The sequence below is a fragment of the Triticum aestivum genome, chromosome 2D (genome assembly GCF_018294505.1).
Source record: "Triticum aestivum cultivar Chinese Spring chromosome 2D, IWGSC CS RefSeq v2.1, whole genome shotgun sequence".
Classification (NCBI taxonomy): Eukaryota; Viridiplantae; Streptophyta; class Magnoliopsida; order Poales; family Poaceae; genus Triticum; species Triticum aestivum.
The window spans coordinates 173076320-173095478 of record NC_057799.1 but is presented as its reverse complement, the minus strand read 5'-3'; the positions used below and the strand labels follow the sequence as shown (position 1 = coordinate 173095478).

Genomic DNA, 19159 nt, shown 5'->3' with positions numbered 1-19159 from the left:
TGGTGTGTTGACTTTTTCATAGACTCCCCGGCAACGGCGCCAGAAATCCTTCTTGCTACCTCTTGAGCACTGCGTTGGTTTTCCCTTGAAGAGGAAAGGGTGATGCAGTAAAGTAGCGTAAGTATTTCCCTCAGTTTTTGAGAGCCAAGGTATCAATCTAGTAGGAGGCCACGCCCAAGTCCCTCGCACCTACACAAACAAATATAAACCTCGCAACAAACGCAATAAAGGGGTTGTCAATCCCTTCACGGTCACTTACGAAAATGAGACCTGATAGATATGATAAGATAATATTTTTGGTATTTTTATAATAAAGATGCAAAGTAAAATAAAAGGCAATAAAAATAGCTAAGTGTTGGAAGATTAATATGATGGAAAATAGACCCAGGGCCATAGGTTTCACTAGTGGCTTCTCTCAAGAGCATAAGTATTACGGTGGGTGAACAAATTACTGTTGAGCAATTGATAGAATTGAGCATAGTTATGAGAATATCTAGGTATGATCATGTATATAGGCATCACGTCCATGACAAGTAGACCGACTCCTGCCTGCATCTACTACTATTACTCCACACATCGACCGCTATCCAGCATGCATCTAGAGTATTAAGTTAAAAAGAACAGAGTAACGCTTTAAGTAAGATGACATGATGTAGAGGGATAAACTCATGCAATATGATATAAACCCCATCTTGTTATCCTCGATGGCAACAATACAATACGTGCCTTGCTGCCCCTGCTGTCACTGGGAAAGGACACCGCAAGATTGAACCCAAAGCTAAGCACTTCTCCCATTGCAAGAAAGATCAATCTAGTAGGCCAAACCAAACTGATAATTCGAAGAGACTTGCAAAGATAACCAATCATACATAAAAGAATTCAGAGGAGATTCAAATATTGTTCATAGATAAACTTGATCATAAACCCACAATTCATCGGTCTCAATAAACACACCACAAAAGAAGATTACATCGAATAGATCTCCACGAGAATTGTGGAGAACTTTGTATTGAGATCCAAAAAGAGAGAAGAAGCCATCTAGCTAATAACTATGGACCCGAAGGTCTGAGGTAAACTACTCACACATCTTCGGAGAGGCTATGGTGTTGATGTAGAAGCCCTCTGTGATCAATGCCCCCTCTGGCAGGACTTCGGAAAAGGCCCAAGATGGGATCTCACGGGTATAGAAGGTTGCGGCGGTGGAATTAGGTTTTCGTGGATGCTTCTGTTGGTTTGGGGGTACGTAGGTATATATTGGAGGAAGAAGTACGTCGGTGGAGCAACGTGGGCCCCACGAGGGTGGAGGGCGCGCCCAGGGGGGTAGGCGCGCCCCCTGCCTCGTGCTCTCCTGGTTGATGTCTTGACGTGGACTCCAAATCCTCTGGATCACATTTGTTTCGAAAATCACGTTCCCGAAGGTTTCATTCCGTTTTGACTCCGTTTGATATTCTTTTTCTGTGAAACTCTGGAATAGGCAAAAAACAACAATTTGGGTTGGGCCTCCGGTTAATAGGTTAGTCCCAAAAAATAATATAAAAGTGTATAAAAAGCCCATTAATCATCCAAAACAGAATATAATATAGCATGAAGCAATAAAAAATTATAGATACGTTGGAGACGTATCAGCGGGCGGTGTCGGCGGAAGGGGAAAAAACCCCGGTGGCGCGGACGGGCGCGGGTGAGGCGGGGCCAACGGAGGCGCCCCGCGAGAGGTCCCGGCGGCGAGGGCGATGTGTTGGACGCGTGCCTTGACCTTCTTCATCCGGCGTTCCTCCAAGCGTAAATACGCGGCGACGGAGTGGAAGGTCGGGTTCGGCAGCAGGGAGAGGTTGGAGGCCGCATTGCCGAAATCGTCATTGAGGCCGGCGGTGAGGGTGCTGAGCATGAGTTCGTCCGACACCTTGGCGCCGATATCCTGGAGCTCGTCGGGGAGCCGCTTAAGGCGCATGCAGTAGACGTTGATGGAGGAGTCATCTTGGTGGCACCCAAAAAATTCCTGCTGTAAGAACACGAGACGTTGAAGCTTATTATGAGTGAAGAGGTTGTTGATCTTGGTCCACACGGCACACGCGTTGTCATCCTCCGAGACGACCGTGTGGAAGATGTCCGGCGAGACGGTGAGGTAGAACCACCGGATGAGAGAGGCCTCAATGGCCGCCTAGTCTGGATCGCCCGCCATGAGGTCACCATCACTGGTCCCGTTGACATGCTCGAGGAGGTGGTACTCGCGGAAGAGGAGGTTGAAGTAGGTCTTCCACGCGTAGTACGAAGAGTTGGATTGGTCGAGCTTGATGGGGACGCGGGTGTGGATGTCAAGATCGCGAACGGCGGTGGCGTCAGACTCAGGTCCGACGAACGAGTTCGAGTTGCTGGAGTGGGGAGACGCCATGGAGGAGCTGCAACAGTGGGAGGGTGGCGGCGGCTCGGATGGGTTAGGGTTAGCGGCGGCGGCGCGGGGTAGGTTTAGGGTTTAGGTGCGTGGCGGCGGCTAGGGGGAGGAAGCAGCGGCGGCAAAGAGGAGGGTGGCGGCTGCGTGGGAGAGGGGGCGCGGCGGCGGCGTACATCGGCGGCGGTGGCGGCGGCGGGTTTAGGTGGAAGCGAGGAAAGGGATCGGCGTGCTATCTGATACCATGTTAGTTGGAAAGAAGGGATTGCATGCATCGATAATTCATTGATCGTGTGCATGACGCACATATATAGGTACAGGGTGGACCAGCCTCTACTTGTCTCCCAAGATGTACAAATATACGAGGGGGGAGAGAGAGAGCGGTATACATACAGACCCCAGTCCTACACACATGTGGTAGACAACGTACGCTCAACATAAAGGGAACATCACATGATAACCAAAGGTTCACTCGAACACCATTCGTGTGCTCATAGGGATCGATATGGATGCCCACAGTTCCGTTGTTGGTCATTGAACAAACGATTTCGTTCATGTCTATGAGTTACCGAAGCTACGGGGTCACAAGGTTAAGACAATCATGATCTGTTGAGTGTTAGTAGGACGGGAGTGATGAGAATATATTTGTGCAATTGTTTCATTAATATTTGAAATAGCTCCGAGAGGATCCGAAACCTTTTTGAGGTCATCAAAAGGGTTGCGGAGAGTATCAGGTAATACTGGGTATTACCGATAAATATATATAGGTGGAAAATGTTTCTGGAGCTGTTAAATTATATATAAAAGGGTCTAAAAATATTTAGAACACTTTTATATTTAGTTTAATATCAATGGGCCTTAAAAGGCCAAGTGGTGGAGGGCAACTTGGGCCACCAAGGCCCAAGTGGAGGTGGCGCCCCACTTTCCTAGGAGGGGAGGCCGAATTGGACTAGGGGCCCTCTTGGCCGGCGACCCAAGGAGGGACTTTCCCTCCTTGGTGGCAGACCCTCCTCTCCCCTCAAACCTATATATACTAGGTTTCTTTCTCTATTGGAACACACAAGTTTGGAGCCTCCTCTAGCCCCTCTAGCTCTAGTTCTAGTTGACCCTAGTTGATCTAATTAGAGCTAGACAAATCCTCTAATCCTCATAATTAGAAGCCTGATACGTCTCTAACGTATCTATAATTTTTGATTGTTCCATGCTATATTATATTCTGTTTAGGATGTTTATTGTGCTTTATTATACACTTTTATATTATTTTTGGGACTAACCTATTAACCGGAGGCCCAGCCCAAATTGCTGTTTTTTTTGCCTATTTTAGTGTTTCGTAGAAAAGGAATATCAAACGGAGTCCAAATGGAATGAAACCTTCGGGAACGTGATTTTTGGAACAAACGTGATCCAGAGGACTTGGAGTCTATGCAAAGCAATCAACGAGGAGAGCACGAGGCAGGGGGGCACGCCCTCCACCCTCATGGGGCCCACGTTGCTCCACCGACGTACTTCTTCCTCCTATATATACCTACGTACTCCCAAACCAACAGAAGCATCCACGAAAACCTAATTCCACCGCCTCAACCTTCTGTACCCGTGAGATCCCATCTTGGGGCCTTTTCCGGCGCTCCGCCGGAGGGGGCATTGATCACGGAGGGCTTCTACATCAACACCATAGCCTCTCCGATGATGTGTGAGTAGTTTACCTCAGACCTTCGGGTCCATAGTTATTAGCTAGATGGCTTCTTCTCTCTCTTTGGATCTCAATACAAAGTTCTCCTCGATCTTCTTGGAGATCTATTCGATGTAATCTTCTTTTGCGGTGTGTTTGTCGAGATCCGATGAATTGTGGGTTTATGATCAAGTTTATCTATGAACAATATTTGAATCTCCTCTGAATTCTTTTATGTATGATTGGTTATCTTTGCAAGTCTCTTTGAATTATCAGTTTGGTTTGGCCTACTAGATTGATCTTTCTTGCAATAGGAGAAGTGCTTAGCTTTGGGTTCAATCTTGCGGTGCTCGATCCTAGTGACAGTAAGGGAAACGACACGTATTGTATTGTTGCCATCGAGGATAAAAAGATGGGGTTTATATCATATTGCATGAGTTTATCCCTCTACATCATGTCATCTTACTTAAAGCATTACTCTATTCTTGCGAACTTAATACTCTAGATGCATGTTGGATAGCGGTCGATGTGTGGAGTAATAGTAGTAGATGCAGAATCGTTTTGGTCTACTTGTCGCGGACGTGATGCCTATATACATGATCATACCTAGATATTCTCATAACTATTCTGAATTCTATCAATTGCTCGACAGTAATTCGTTTACCCACCGTAATACTTATGCTCTTGAGAGAAGCCACTAGTGAAACCTATGGCCCCCGGGTCTATTTTCCATCATATTAATCTCTCGTCAACAAGCTATTTCTGGCGCCGTTTATTTTTGCTTTTTTTACTTTTAGTCTTTATCATAAAAATACCAAAATATTATCTTATAATATCTATCAGATCTCACTCTCGCAAGTGACCGTGAAGGGACTGACAACCCCTTTATCGTGTTGGTTGCGAGATTCTTATTTCTTTGTGTAGGTGCATGGGACTCGAGCGTGGTCTCCTACTGGATTGATACCTTGGTTCTCAAAAACTGAGGGAAATACTTACGCTACTTTACTGTATCACCCTTTCCTCTTCAAGGGAAAACCAACGCAGTGCTCAAGAGGTAGCAAGAAGGATATCTGGCGCCGTTGCCGGGGAGTCTACGCACAAGTCAAGACATACCAAGTACCCATCACAAACTCTTATCCCTCTCATTACATTATTTGCCATATGACTCTTGGTTTCCTCTCCCCCACTTCACCCTTGCCGTTTTATTCGCCCTCTCTTTTCCGTTCGCTTCTTTTTCGCTTGCTTCTTGTTTGCTTGTGTGTTGGATTGCTTGCTTGTCACGATGGCTCAAGACAATACTAAATTGTGTGACTTTACCAATACCAACAACAATGATTTTCTTAGCACTCTGATTGCTCCTCTTACCGATGCTGAATCTTGTGAAATTAATGCGGCTTTGTTGAATCTTGTCATGAAAGATCAATTCGCCGGCCTTCCTAGAGAAGATGCCGCTACCCATCTAAATAGCTTCGTTGATTTGTGTGATATGCAAAAGAAGAAATATGTGGACAATGATATTGTTAAATTGAAGCTATTTCCTTTTTCTCTTAGACATCGTGCTAAAGCTTGGTTTTCGTCTTTGCCTAAAAATAGTATTGATTCATGGAATAAGTGCAAAGATGCTTTTATCTCTAAGTATTTTCCTCCCGCTAAAATCACCTCTCTTAGAAACGATATCATGAATTTTAAGCAACTTGATCATGAACATGTTGCACAAGCTTGGGAGAGGATGAAATTAATGATACGTAATTGCCCTACACATGGTTTGAATCTTTGGATGATTATACAATTTTTATAACGGATTGAATTTTGCTTCTAGAAATCTTTTAGATTCGGCCGCGGGAGGTTCTTTTATGGAAATCACTTTAGGAGAAGCTACTAAACTCCTAGATAATATTATGGTTAATTATTCTCAATGGCACACTGAAAGATCTACTAATAAAAAGGTGCATGCGATAGAAGAAATTAATGTTTTGAGTGGAAAGATGGATGAACTTATGAAATTATTTGCTACTAAAAGTGTTTCTTCTGATCCTAATGATCTGCCTTTGTCTACTTTGATTGAGAATAATATTGAATCTATGGATGTGAATTTTGTTGGTAGGAATAATTTTGGTAATAATGCGTATGGAGGAAACTTTAATCCTAGTCCGTATCCTAGTAATTCCTCTAATAAATATGGTAATTCCTACAACAATGCTTATGGAAATTTTAATAAGATGCCCTCTGAATTTGAGACTAGTGTTAAGGAGTTTATGAATTCGCAAAAGCATTTCAATGCTTTGCTTGAAGAAAAATTGCTTAAGGTTGATGAATATGCTAGGAACGTTGATAGAATTTCTCTTGATGTTGATTCTTTGAAACTTAGATCTATTCCTCCTAAGCATGACATCAATGAGTCTCTCAAAGCCATGAGAATTTCCATTGATGAGTGCAAAGAAAGAACCGCTAGGATGCATGCTAAGAAAGATTGATTTGTAAAAGCGTGTTCTTCTAGTTTTTGTGAGAATAAAGATGAAGATCTAAAAGTTATTGATGTGTCTCCTATTAAAACTTTGTTTTGAAATATGAATCTTGATAATGATGGGGCTGCAGATGAGCCACTTTTACCTAGAAGGCGTTCCAAAAATTCGGAGTTTTTAGATCTTGATGCAAAAATTGGCAAAAGTGGGATTGAAGAAGTTAAAACTTTAGATATTAATGAACACACTATTTTGGATTTCAAGGAATTTAATTATGATAATTTCTCTTTGATAGATTGTATTTCCTTGTTGCAATCCGTGCTAAATTCTCCTCATGCTTATAGTCAAAATAAAGTTTTTACTAAACATATCGTTGATGCTTTGATGCAATCTTATGAAGAAAAACTTGAGTTGGAAGTTTCTATCCCTAGAAAACTCTATGATGAGTGGGAACCTACTATTAAAATTAAAATTAAAGATCATGAATGCTATGCTTTGTGTGATTTGGGATCTAGAGTTTCCACGGTTCCAAAAACTTTGTGTGATTTGCTAGGATTCCGTGATTTTGATGATTGTTCCTTAAACTTGCACCTTGCGGATTCCACTATTAAAAAACCTATGGGAATAATTAATGACGTTCTTATTATTGCAAATAGGAACTATGTGCCTGTAGATTTTATTGTTCTTGACATAGATTGCAATCCTTCATGTCCTATTATTCTTGGTAGACCTTTCGTTAGAACGATTGGTGCAATTATTGATATGAAGGAAGGGAATATTAGATTCCAATTTCCGTTAAGAAAAGGCATGAAACACTTTCCTACAAAGAAAATAAAATTACCTTATGAATCTATTATGAGAGCCACTTATGGATTGCCTACCAAAGATGGCAATACCTAGATCTGTCCTTGTTTTTATGCCTAGCTAAGGGCGTTAAACGATAGCGCTTGTTGGGAGGCAACCCAATTTTATTTTAGTTTTTTGATTTTTGCTTCTGTTTAGGGATAAATATTTGATCTAGCCTCTGGTTAGATTTGTTTTTATGTTTTAATTAGTGTTGTGCCAAGTTAAACCTATAGGATCTTCTTGGATGATAGTTATTTGATCTTGCTGAAAATTCCAGAAACTTTCTGTTCACAAAAACAATTGTTAAAAATCACCAGAACGTGATAAAATACTGATTCCGATTTCTGCTGATCAATAAACAAATTTTCTAGGTCGTCCTATTTTGGTAGAAGTTTTTGAGTTCCAGAAGTTTACGTTAGTTACAGATTACTACAGACTGTTCTGTTTTTGACAGATTCTGTTTTTCGAGTGTTGTTTGCTTATTTTGATGAATCTATGGCTAGTAAAATAGTTTATAAACCATAGAGAAGTTGGAATATAGTAGGTTTAATACCAATATAAATAAATAATGAGTTCATTACAGTACCTAGAAGTGGTGTTTTGTTTTCTTTCGCTAACGGAGCTCACGAGATTTTCTGTTAAGTTTTGTGTTGTGAAGTTTCAAGTTTTGGGTAAAGATTTGATGGGTTATGGAACAAGGAGTGGCAAGAGCCTAAGATTGGGGATGCCCATGGCATCCCAAGATAATCTAAGGACACCAAAAAGCCAAAGCTTGGGGATGCCCCGGAAGGCATCCCCTCTTTCGTCTTCGTCCATTGGTAACTTTACTTGGAGCTATATTTTTATTCACCACATGATATGTGTTTTGCTTGGAGCGTCTTGTATGATTTGAGTCTTTGCTTTTTATTTACCACAATCATCCTTTCTGTACACACCTTTTGAGAGAGACACACATGATTCAGAATTTATTAGAATACTCTATGTGATTCACTTATATCTTTTGAACTATATAGTTTTTGCTCTAGTGCTTCACTTATATCTTTTAGAGCACGGCGGTGGTTTTGTTTTATAGAAACTTTTGTTCTCTCACGATTCACTTATATTATTTTGAGAGTCCTATAAAACAGCATGGTAAATTGCTTTAATCATAAAATTAGTCCCAATATGATAGGTATCCAAGATTAGTAAAATTTTCTTATGAGTGTGTTGAATCCTATGAGAAGTTTGATACTTGATAATTGTTTTGAGATATGAAGATGGTGATATTGGAGTCATGCTAGTTGAGTGGCTATGAATTTGAGAAATACTTGTGTTAAAGTTTGTGATTCCCGTAGCATGCACGTATGGTGAACCGTTATGTGATGAAGTCGGAGCATGATTTATTTATTGATTGTCTTCCTTATGAGTGGTGGTCGGGGATGAGCGATGTTCTTTTCCTACCAATCTATCCCCTAGGAGCATGCGCGTAATACTTTGCTTTGATAACTTGAACAAGTATATGAGTTCTTTATGACTAATGTTGAGTCCATGGATTATACGCACTCTCATCCTTCCACCATTGCTAGCCTCTCTAATACCGCGCACTTTTCGCCGGTATCATACACCCACCATATACCTTCCTCAAAACAGCCACCATACCTATTTATCATGGCATTTCCATAGCCATTCCGAGATATATTGCCATGCAACTTACCACCGTTTCGTTTACTATGACACGCTTCATCATTGTCATAATTGCTTTGCGTGATCATGTAGTTGACATCGTATTTGTGGCAAAGCCACCGTTCATGATTCTTTCATACATGTCACTCTTGATTCATTGCATATCCCGGTACACAGCCGGAGGCATTCACATAGAGTCATATTTTGTTCTAAGTATTGAGTTGTAATTCTTGAGTTATAAAGTAAATAAAAGTGTGATGATCATCATTATTAGAGCATTGTCCCATGTGAGGAAAGGATGATGGAGACTATGATTTCCCCCCAAGTCGGGATGAGACTCCGGACTAAAAAAAAGAGGCCATAAAAAAAGAAAAGGCCCAAAAGAAAAAAAAAGAAAAAAGGAGAGAAAAAGAGAGAACGGACAATGTTACTATCCTTTTTCCACACTTGTGCTTCAAAGTAGCACCATGATCTTCATGATAGAGAGTCTCCTATGATATCACTTTCATATACTAGTGGGAATTTTTTATTATATAACTTGGCTTGTATATTCCAATGATGGGCTTCCTCAAATTGCCCTAGGTCTTCGCGAGCAAGCGAGTTGGATGCACACCCACTTAGTTTCTTTTTGACCTTTCATATACTTATAGCTCTAGTGCATCCGTTGCATGGCAATCCCTACTCACTCACATTGATATCTATTAATGGGCATCTCCATAGCCCGTTGATACGCCTAGTTGATGTGAGACTATCTTCTCTTTTTTGTCTTCTCCACAACCACCATTCTATTCCACATATAGTGCTATATCCATGGCTCACGCTCATGTATTGCGTGAAGATTGAAAAGTTTGAGAACACCAAAAGTATGAAACAATTGCTTGGCTTGTCATTGGGGTTGTGCATGATTAAATACTTTGTGTGGTGAAGATAGAGCATAGCCAGACTATATGATTTTGTAGGGATAACTTTGTTTGGCCATGTTATTTTGAGAAGACATTAGTGCTTGGTTAGTATGCTTGGAGTATTATTATTTTTATGTCAATATTAAAATTTTATCTTGAATCTTTCGGATCTGAATATTCATATCACAATTAAGAGAATTACATTGAAAATAATGCTAAGTGGCATTCCACATCAAAAATTCTTTTTTTATCATTTACCTACTCGAGGACGAGCAGGAATTAAGCTTGGGGATGCTTGATACGTCTCTAACGTATCTATAATTTTTTATTGTTCCATGCTATATTATATTCTTTTTTGGATGTTTATTGGGCTTTATTATACACTTTTATATTATTTTTGGGACTAACCTATTAACCAGAGGCCCAGCCCAAATTGCTGCTTTTTTGCCTATTTCAGTGTTTCGCAGAAAAGGAATATCAAACGGAGTCCAAACGGAATGAAACCTTCGGGAACGTGATTTTTGGAACAAACGTGATCCAGAGGACTTGGAGTCCACGCAAAGCAATCAATGGGAGCACAAGGCAGGGGGCGCGCCTACCCCCCTGGCGCGCCCTCCACCCTCGTGGGGCCCACGTTGCTCCACCGACGTACTTCTTCCTCCTATATATACCTACGTACCCCCAAACGATCAGATACGGAGCCAAAACCCTATTTCCACCGCCGCAACCTTCTGTACCTGTGAGATCCCATCTTGGGGCCTTTTCCGGCGCTCCGCCGGAGGGGGCATTGATCACGGAGGGCTTCTACATCAACACCATAGCCTCTCCGATGATGTGTGAGTAGTTTACCTCAGACCTTCGGGTCCATAGTTATTAGCTAGATGGCTTCTTCTCTCTCTTTGGATCTCAATACAAAGTTCTCCTCGATCTTCCTGGAGATCTATTCGATGTAATCTTCTTTTGCGGTGTGTTTGTCGAGATCCGATGAATTGTGGGTTTATGATCAAGCTTATCTATGAACAATATTTCAATATCCTCTGAATTCTTTTATGTATGATTGGCTATCTTTGCAAGTCTCTTCGAATTATCAGTTTGGTTTGGCCTACTAGATTGATCTTTTTTGCAATAGGAGAAGTGCTTAGCTTTGCGTTCAATCTTGCGGTGCTCGATCCCAGTGATAGTAAGGGAAACGAATACATAAAAGAATATCAAACGGAGTCCAAACGGAATGAAACCTTCGGGAACGTGATTTTCGGAACAAACGTGATCCAGGGGACTTGGAGTCCACGTCAAGACATCAACCAGGAGAGCACGAGGCAGAGGGGTGCGCCCTCCACCCTCGTGGGGCCCACATTGCTCCACCGACGTACTTCTTCCTCCTATATATACCTACGTACTCCCAAACCAACAGAAGCATCCACGAAAACCTAATTCCACCGCCGCAACCTTCTGTACCCGTGAGATCCCATCTTGGGGCCTTTTCCGGAGTCCTGCCGGAGGGGGCATTGATCACGGAGGGCTTCTACATCAACACCATAGCCTCTCCGATGATGTGTGAGTAGTTTACCTCAGACCTTCGGGTCCATAGTTATTAGCTAGATGGCTTCTTCTCTCTTTTTGGATCTCAATACAAAGTTCTCCACAATTCTCGTGGAGATCTATTCGATGTAATCTTCTTTTGCGATGTGTTTGTTGAGACCGATGAATTGTGGTTTTATGATCAAGTTTATCTATGAACAATATTTGAATCTCCTCTGAATTCTTTTATGTATGATTGGTTATGTTTGCAAGTCTCTTCGAATTATCAGTTTGGTTTAGCCTACTAGATTGATCTTTCTTGCAATGGAAGAAGTGCTTAGCTTTGGGTTCAATCTTGCGGTGTCCTTTCCCAGTGACAGCAGGAGCAGCAAGGCACGTATTGTATTGTTGCCATCGAGGATAAAAAGATGGGGTTTATATCATATTGCATGAGTTTATCCCTCTACATCATGTCATCTTACTTAAAGCATTACTCTGTTCTTGTGAACTTAATACTCTAGATGCATGCTGGATAGCAGTCGATGTGTGGAGTAATAGTAGTAGATGCAGAATCTTTTCGGTCTACTTATCGCGGACGTGATGCCTATATACATGATCATACCTAGATATTCTCATAACTATGCTCAATTCTATCAATTGCTCGACAGTAATTCGTTTACCCACCGTAATACTTATGCTCTTGAGAGAAGCCACTAGTGAAACCTATGGCCCCCTGGTCTATTTTCCATCATATTAATCTCCCGTCAACAAGCTATTTCTGGCGCCGTTTATTTTTGCTTTCTTTACTTTTAGTCTTTATCATAAAAATACCAAAAATATTATCTTATCATATCTATCAGATCTCACTCTCGTAAGTGACCGTGAAGGGACTGACAACCCCTTTATCGCGTTGGTTGCGAGGTTCTTATTTGTTTGTGTACGTGCGTGGGACTCGAGCGTGGTCTCCTACTGGATTGATACCTTGGTGCTCAAAAACTGAGGGAAATACTTACGCTACTTTACTGCATCACCCTTTCCTCTTCAAGGGAAAACCAACGCAGTGCTCAAGAGGTAGCAAAGCCCAACGTCGTTCTAATCTCCTCCCTCTAATTCGCCCGCGACGATTAGCTCTGGATGGCGAAGTGCTGCCGGATTGTGAAGGCTGCAGGCTTGCAACCAAGCAGAGAGGCCGTGCTTTCGGTCTTCAGTTCGAGCGACTGTTCGTGGGCAGTTCGCGGGATCGTTCATTGACGGTTCGAGGGACTCCAAGTACGATCTGCACCGACACATTCTTCTTCCACTTCAACTGGTGACAGTAACGATTGTGATCCCAAACTGTTATGCATCTTCGTATTGATCTTGGGTGTGCGTAGGCGTGATTTTTTTGTTTTCTGCTACATTTCCCAACAATTTTACAACAAACCCTTGAAGATCCATGTGTCTTGGCCAACCGTCGCCTCACTCTACCTCTGCCATGGCCTCGTCGAAGAGAGATGGGAAATGCTACCGCACCCAACCAGAAAGAGCACAATCGCATGTGATGGAGCCAAGTCTTTGTGCAACGATGGTTGGGGATCATCCCCATGTCTGCCAAATCCATGTGTCATCGTCTTAACGAAAAAGGCTTTTGCTCCACTTTATAGATAAAGCAACTTCCGAGCCATACAACCAGTCGAACAAGAACAAGAAAAATAAACAAAATGGCAAAAGATACAAGATGCTAACTGATAGCTAACATGCTCCAAATGCACCAAGAACACTTCAGCATTGGAGCCCTCGGCGAACACGAGGTCAAGCCATAGAAGAGACTAAGTTAGGAGTGTTGCCTGCCACCGAAGGAAGGCCTCGCTTCATCATCTCCCAAGAGGCCACCCGATGTTGCTCCTCCGTCCGTCTCTACCTCCGAAGAAGGCCTCCCTGCCCTCTCGCCCTGGATCAAAAGGCGTCGCGCCGTTGGCAGGTAGAAAATTTCTCACCTCCGAGCAAGAATGAACATGGCCAACTCGGTGCCGGGGAGAAAACCGCAAGCACGACCACCTCAACTCGCGAAGCAAAACTCCTACATCGTCACCGCCTCCGACAAAGACAAACACATGCACCGCAAGCTGCCGAACGAGACCAGCACCAAAGATACACCGTCAACCGACCACCCACACCGAAGCCCCGCTACCACTCTAAAGTCCCAAAGGTTTAGGCCTCCTTTGGTTTGTAGGAATTTCATAGGATTTCTATAGGATAGGATTTGCAAAGGAAAAATTCCTTTGAAGCCCTTTGGTTTGTAGGAATGGATTCCTATTCCTATGTAGGATAGGAATCAATCCTTCACATTTTGGAGGACAAAAATTAGCTAAGACTCAATGGAAAAATTCCTATCATATGCATCAAATGACATCTCTTTCTCTATAGGAATTGAGATGCATGTCATCTCACTTCCTATGATTTTCCTCTTCCTGTAACATTCCTATCCTATGAACCAAAGGAGGCCTTAGAGTTTTCACCCGGGATGCGAAGGAGGGGGACAAGGGTCAAACCTAGATGCCGCCTACAGCAAGGAGAACGACACCCAGAGCATCGTCGACATCGTGACTGCATCCCGCCGATCAAGGGTTTCCCCCAATCTGAGCCCCCAACCTCGAACACCCCACCACCCGCCAGATCAGGATCACGGGTCGGTGAAGCAGTCCGAGGAGTGAGAGAGGAGGCCACCATCTTTGGCTCAGACGCCAAGGGCCCACGGGCAGCCCAGGGGATGAGATAAACGCCAGCCGCCAGCTTGCCGCCTACGCGGCCGAGGGAAAGCACTCAGCAGCACCCGTGCCAGTCACCCGCCGCCAGGGTGGAGGCACACCACCACAGAGGATATCACGTAAGATCCGAGCACTGCACGCGCAGCACACCACCGCCTCGATGCACCCAACCCCTCCACCGCACGCCAGCCCGCACGCACGACGGGGCCTCGCCGAGAGCTGCCCCGCACCAGATTTGGACGCAGGACCCCTGCCACCTGACCAGGAGCACCTATGCAGTCGTCGCTGCGCCGCAATGTTGTTAGCCCGGCCGCGCGCGCTCCAACCACGACGCCCCACGCGAGCGTCGTATCCCCGCACGCGGCTACATCCCGCGCAGTTTCGTCGTGGTTGGGAGAAAGAAGGGTCCCCACTGTCGGCCACCGCGAGGGGCTTTACCCCGACGGCTTGGGCGGGGGGGGGGGGGGGGGGCGAAGGCGTGGCTGGCTGGCGCGCCACCCGGTTTCCCATGGGGATGACACAAAGGTCTGGCTAGGTCTCCTGTACCAGGGTCTCCTGTCGTCGTCTTCATCCAATGCAGTTGGAAAAGACAAGCACCACTGCACGCCACCGCATGCACAGTGGTGGAGCCACCTCCCAGCAATTCCGGGCGGCTGCCTGGGCCAGTCTAGAAAATTAGTGCTAATCTATGATTAGAAGGATTATTTCCTTGGGTAGGTGGCAGCTCACACTGTCATAGTTAAGTCTTGCCCGGGCTGAATTCACGGGCTGGCTCCGCCACTGCGCATGCACCTCCATCAACTTTGTAATAGTTGACGGCACCACCACCCCGAGAGACGTTGAGCACCTGACCAACACAACCTAATGGCCTGCTAATCGGAGCACCGCGGGGAAGAAGCAAAGACACATTTACGCCGATGTGGCACCAATCTTGTCACCAATGCAAATGATTGTCGCACAAGTCTGACTTTCTGGGGTGATGGTTTTTTGCACATAAAATTGCACCTAATTTTGCGGAAGTGTTCTTCTGATTTTGAGTTCAAATGCACCCTTGTGAACGATAAAATCATAACAAATAGTAAAAAAATAATCTAAAACGTGTTCTTTATACGTGCGAAATTCTATGAAGAACAAACATTGTTAACATCAGTGCTTCAAAAGGAATTCAAAAATTCTTTTTGGAGCATCGATTTTGTCTTTTTCTCCCAAAGCATTGGAAATGTTCTTCCTTCACAAGGGTGCTTTTGATCTTCTGACATGTTCTTCCAACTCTAGACAGATCCACCAGAAAAAGTTCAAAAAAGAAATTCACCAGAAAGAAAGTATGTATCCATGTAGGGATTTGTTGACACAAGGTCATTATGATGTCAGGATGCAAAATAGCCTAGACAGATTATCTATATTACTCTGAAAATGCGCAATGCACCTTTGGCTTAAAAGTACTAGGAGTAAGTGTTGCGTACTCTGTATTTTTCACAACGTTGGAAATGAATCGAATCGTGAATGACTAAATGGTAATCCTAAGCAAAATTGAAGGCCAGCATCTCGTCCCCTTTGCCTTACTCAAGAGGAAACAGAGCCAGCCAGCCGCCCACTGCCAGTTCAGCCGATCCTTGTATTGTCCCTGCCGAAGACGAGCGTGGTGGCCCAGTTGACCGCCACGTAGAACCTGTTCCTCCAGCTCACCACCCTCGTCAGGTACGCGGAGCGCCACATGACCCAGCTGAGGAAGCCGGCCATCGACACCCCCTTGGCGTCCTTGTTCTCCCGGAGGTCCACCAGCGCCTTGTACCGCCCCACGGAGGCCATGCTCCCGATGTGCTTGTACACGAAGGGCTCCCCCAGGTCCACCCTCTTGCCGCAGTGCGCCCTGCCGCCGCCGTTCTGCGCCGCCAGCTTCTTGAACAGCTGTGCCAGGTACTTGCCCTCCCTCTCCGCCACCTGCGCCAGCGCCGGGAGCACCGGCCTCTTCGTGCTCTCCAGGAACCCCGCGCAGTCGCCCAGCGCGTACACGTCCTCCACGCTCGGCACCCGGAGATACTCGTCGATGCCGATCCTGCGCCCCATTTCCCATGTCACATGTTCAGTTAGATTTGCCACCAATGCCATGTGTTTCACTGTGTTTCGTGGAGAAAATTAAGGACCGGCGGCATGGACATGGACGTACCTTCCGCCGGGGGACTTGGGGAGGTCGAGGGACTTGACGAACTCCGACGGACCGACGCCGGTGGACCAGACGAGGAGGCCGTAGGGGACGTGGGTGCCGTCGCTCAGCACGATCTCCGTCGGCAGCACCTCCTTCACCACGCCTTTCACCAGCTTCACTCCGTACTGCACACGCCATTGCCACCGGCCACCAGTAACTCCCAAATCAAATCACGAGGACAGACAGCAGAATACCATTGAGTATACAAGAACTGTTTCTGGTTAGTTACCTTTGAGAGGTGGTTCGTCGCGTACTGCCGCAGCCCGACGTCGAACGACGACAAGATCTCGTTGGCCTAGCAGTAACATAGGGGATGATCAATTCAGGTACACCATACACCATGGCCTGATGCTTAATAAGATCGAGAATTCGAGATGCATGTGTGTGCAAGTAGTGTACGTACCTCGATGAGGGTGACCTTGACGTAGTCCTTGACATGCGCGTACCTGTCCCGCACGTCGCGCATGATGAAGTCGCTGAGCTCGCCGCTGAACTCCACTCCGGTGGGGCCTCCGCCGACGACCACGCAGTGCAGGAGCCGCTTTTTCTCTGCCTCCGACAGGCCTGTTGATTCAGATCAACACAACAAGAATCAACAGCGTGTACCACATGCAACGGATGACCAAGATCGCCAACTACACTCTACTCAACAACAGATTTGCATGCAATGCATTTGATCTCGTTAGCTACCTGGGTTCTCGGAGAGCATGAGGTTGGTGAGGAGCTTGCGCCTGATCTGCTGCGCCTCGTTCACCTCGCGGAGGAAGATTGCGTTGTCTTGGACGCCCTTGATGTTGAAGGTGAGCGGCTCGGCGCCGCTGGCGATCACAAGCTTATCGTAGGCGACCCTGAAGCGGTAGGGGTTGGTGGGCAGCTGCTCGTCGCCGGCCGCCACCGTGCAGTACACCTCGTGCTTCCGCGTGTCGATGCCGGTGCAGTTGGCGAGGAAGAAGTATGATCCGGGGCGGGTGGCGAGCGCCGGCTGGATGCGGCTGACGGGCTCCACCACGGACCGGAACTCCAGCGTGCCGACGCACGTCGACGCCAGCAGCGGCGTGAACACCATGTGGTTCCTCGGGGACACGCACACCACGTCGTAGACGGAGGTGTCAACGTCCTTGAGGAACCGGCACGCCGCCCATCCGGAGCCGAGCACCACCACGCGGGGCTTGTTCTTGAGGCCCGTTGGGCCCAGATCCGGCAACGCCGCCATCGCCTCAGCGGGGTCCTCGGTGTCGGAGCACTCCGCCGCCAGGGGCTCTGCTGCCGCGGGGAGCAGCCTCGAAGGCGTCGCGCTGATGCCTCTGTTCTGGCCGTAGAGATGGCCCCCCGCGCCGGCGCCGCACTTGTCGGCGAGGCCGACGCACGCGAGGCTGTGGAACGACGACGCGGCGTGGCGGCTCCGTGGCCCCAGCGCCGCCGCATTGCGCAGCGCGGACGCCGCCGGGGTGGGCGCGCCGCCCTCGGACGCGATCCTCGAGAGCGACTGCGACAGCTGCGAGCTCCTCGCGATCCTAGACCAAGCCATTGAAGCGTGCGTGCTGCGCTGCTTCCACCGCCTGTATCTCGCGTGAGTTGCTGCAGATGTCACTGCGAAGATTTGGGAAGAAAACTCGAATCAGCAAAGCAAATCATCCAACACGCACATGGGTTAGCATACACAACAATGCATAGATGCCGACGACAAAACTGCAAGAGAATATATAGATCGACGACGAGGAGTGCACCAAGGCAAAGACCAGCAGCTACTAGAACATGGCGAGTCCATGGCGGCGTACGTACGTGGAACCGACTTGCGTCCGCTGCCGCCTCGTTAGATGATTCCGAGCCCCGTGCGTCACGGCTTCCGTGCAAAGGCACCGCCGACGCACTAGAAGAAGAGGAGGAAGAAACAGCGAGGCAAGAGTCGAATCGAAGGATTACCGGGCGAGCGTGCGCGATCGAATCAGCAGGGCGGAGACGTCGTCGCAGGGCCCGCCATGGACGAAGAGGAAGAAGCCAAGGCGCGCGTCTCGGTCACCGGATCGGCGCTTGTGGGAAAGGGAGTTTTCTCTCTGGAGCGAAAAGGAAAGCGGAAAGATCTGGAGGAGAGAAAGAGTCGCGCGTGTCTTGAAGAGGAGAGTATATTTACTTCCCCCCGACTTGCCGGGAGGAGCCTGGCTTGCGCAGCAAGAAGAAACGAACCAACGGAACCCCGGGCCCAATTAATTCTGCCGTGGGGATCCGCGGTTGAGCAATCCATTCTTCTTTCCTTTTCTTCCTCGGCACTGCATGCATGGCCTGCCTGCCTGCCTGGCTGCGACCCGGTCAGCGCCAGCTGTCACGTACCGGCCACCCCATCCGCGCTGAGATACTCGCGGGCGGCGGCGCACGCACGTACCGGTTCGGCTCCCGTGCACGCAGGCTGCCCCGACCCGAACCCACCTGGCCAGCTGTACGTTGTAGAAAATGGGACGGAACCACCATCGATCGATGGTTGCATGACCGTAAACCCATCTCGCGTAGCTCATGGTTTGCCATCATGCTATTCTCAAAAACAAAACAAAAAATGGCGCAATTCCGTAGAGCGTCCTCTGGTTACTGGTTTCTGTGAAGTTTATCAACAAGACAAATAATGATGTGACAAAATATATAGTGACCTAATCAATATCATCTCAAACTGGACGTAGGCTTTTACCTTCACCGTAAGGGGCCGAATCAGTATAAACCCTCGTGTTCCTTGTCCCGCATAACCCCTTCAAGCTTCCTAGTTGCGATGGCT

At 46.5% G+C, this 19159-nt stretch overlaps 1 protein-coding gene across 1 annotated transcript; it reads right to left on the bottom strand.

The window, feature by feature from the left end:
* Positions 1–15517: 15517 nt before the first annotated feature.
* Positions 15518–18598, bottom strand: LOC123049121 (internal alternative NAD(P)H-ubiquinone oxidoreductase A1, mitochondrial). Its single transcript, XM_044472113.1, has 6 exons — positions 18322–18598; positions 17089–17988; positions 16802–16962; positions 16628–16693; positions 16360–16523; positions 15518–16248 (listed from the first exon to the last, which is right to left on the bottom strand). Exons 2-6 carry the CDS (start codon positions 17924–17926, stop codon positions 15795–15797), a joined length of 1683 nt encoding a protein of 560 aa, XP_044328048.1. The 5' UTR covers positions 17927–17988; positions 18322–18598; the 3' UTR covers positions 15518–15794.
* Between the last annotated feature and the right edge of the window lie 561 nt (positions 18599–19159).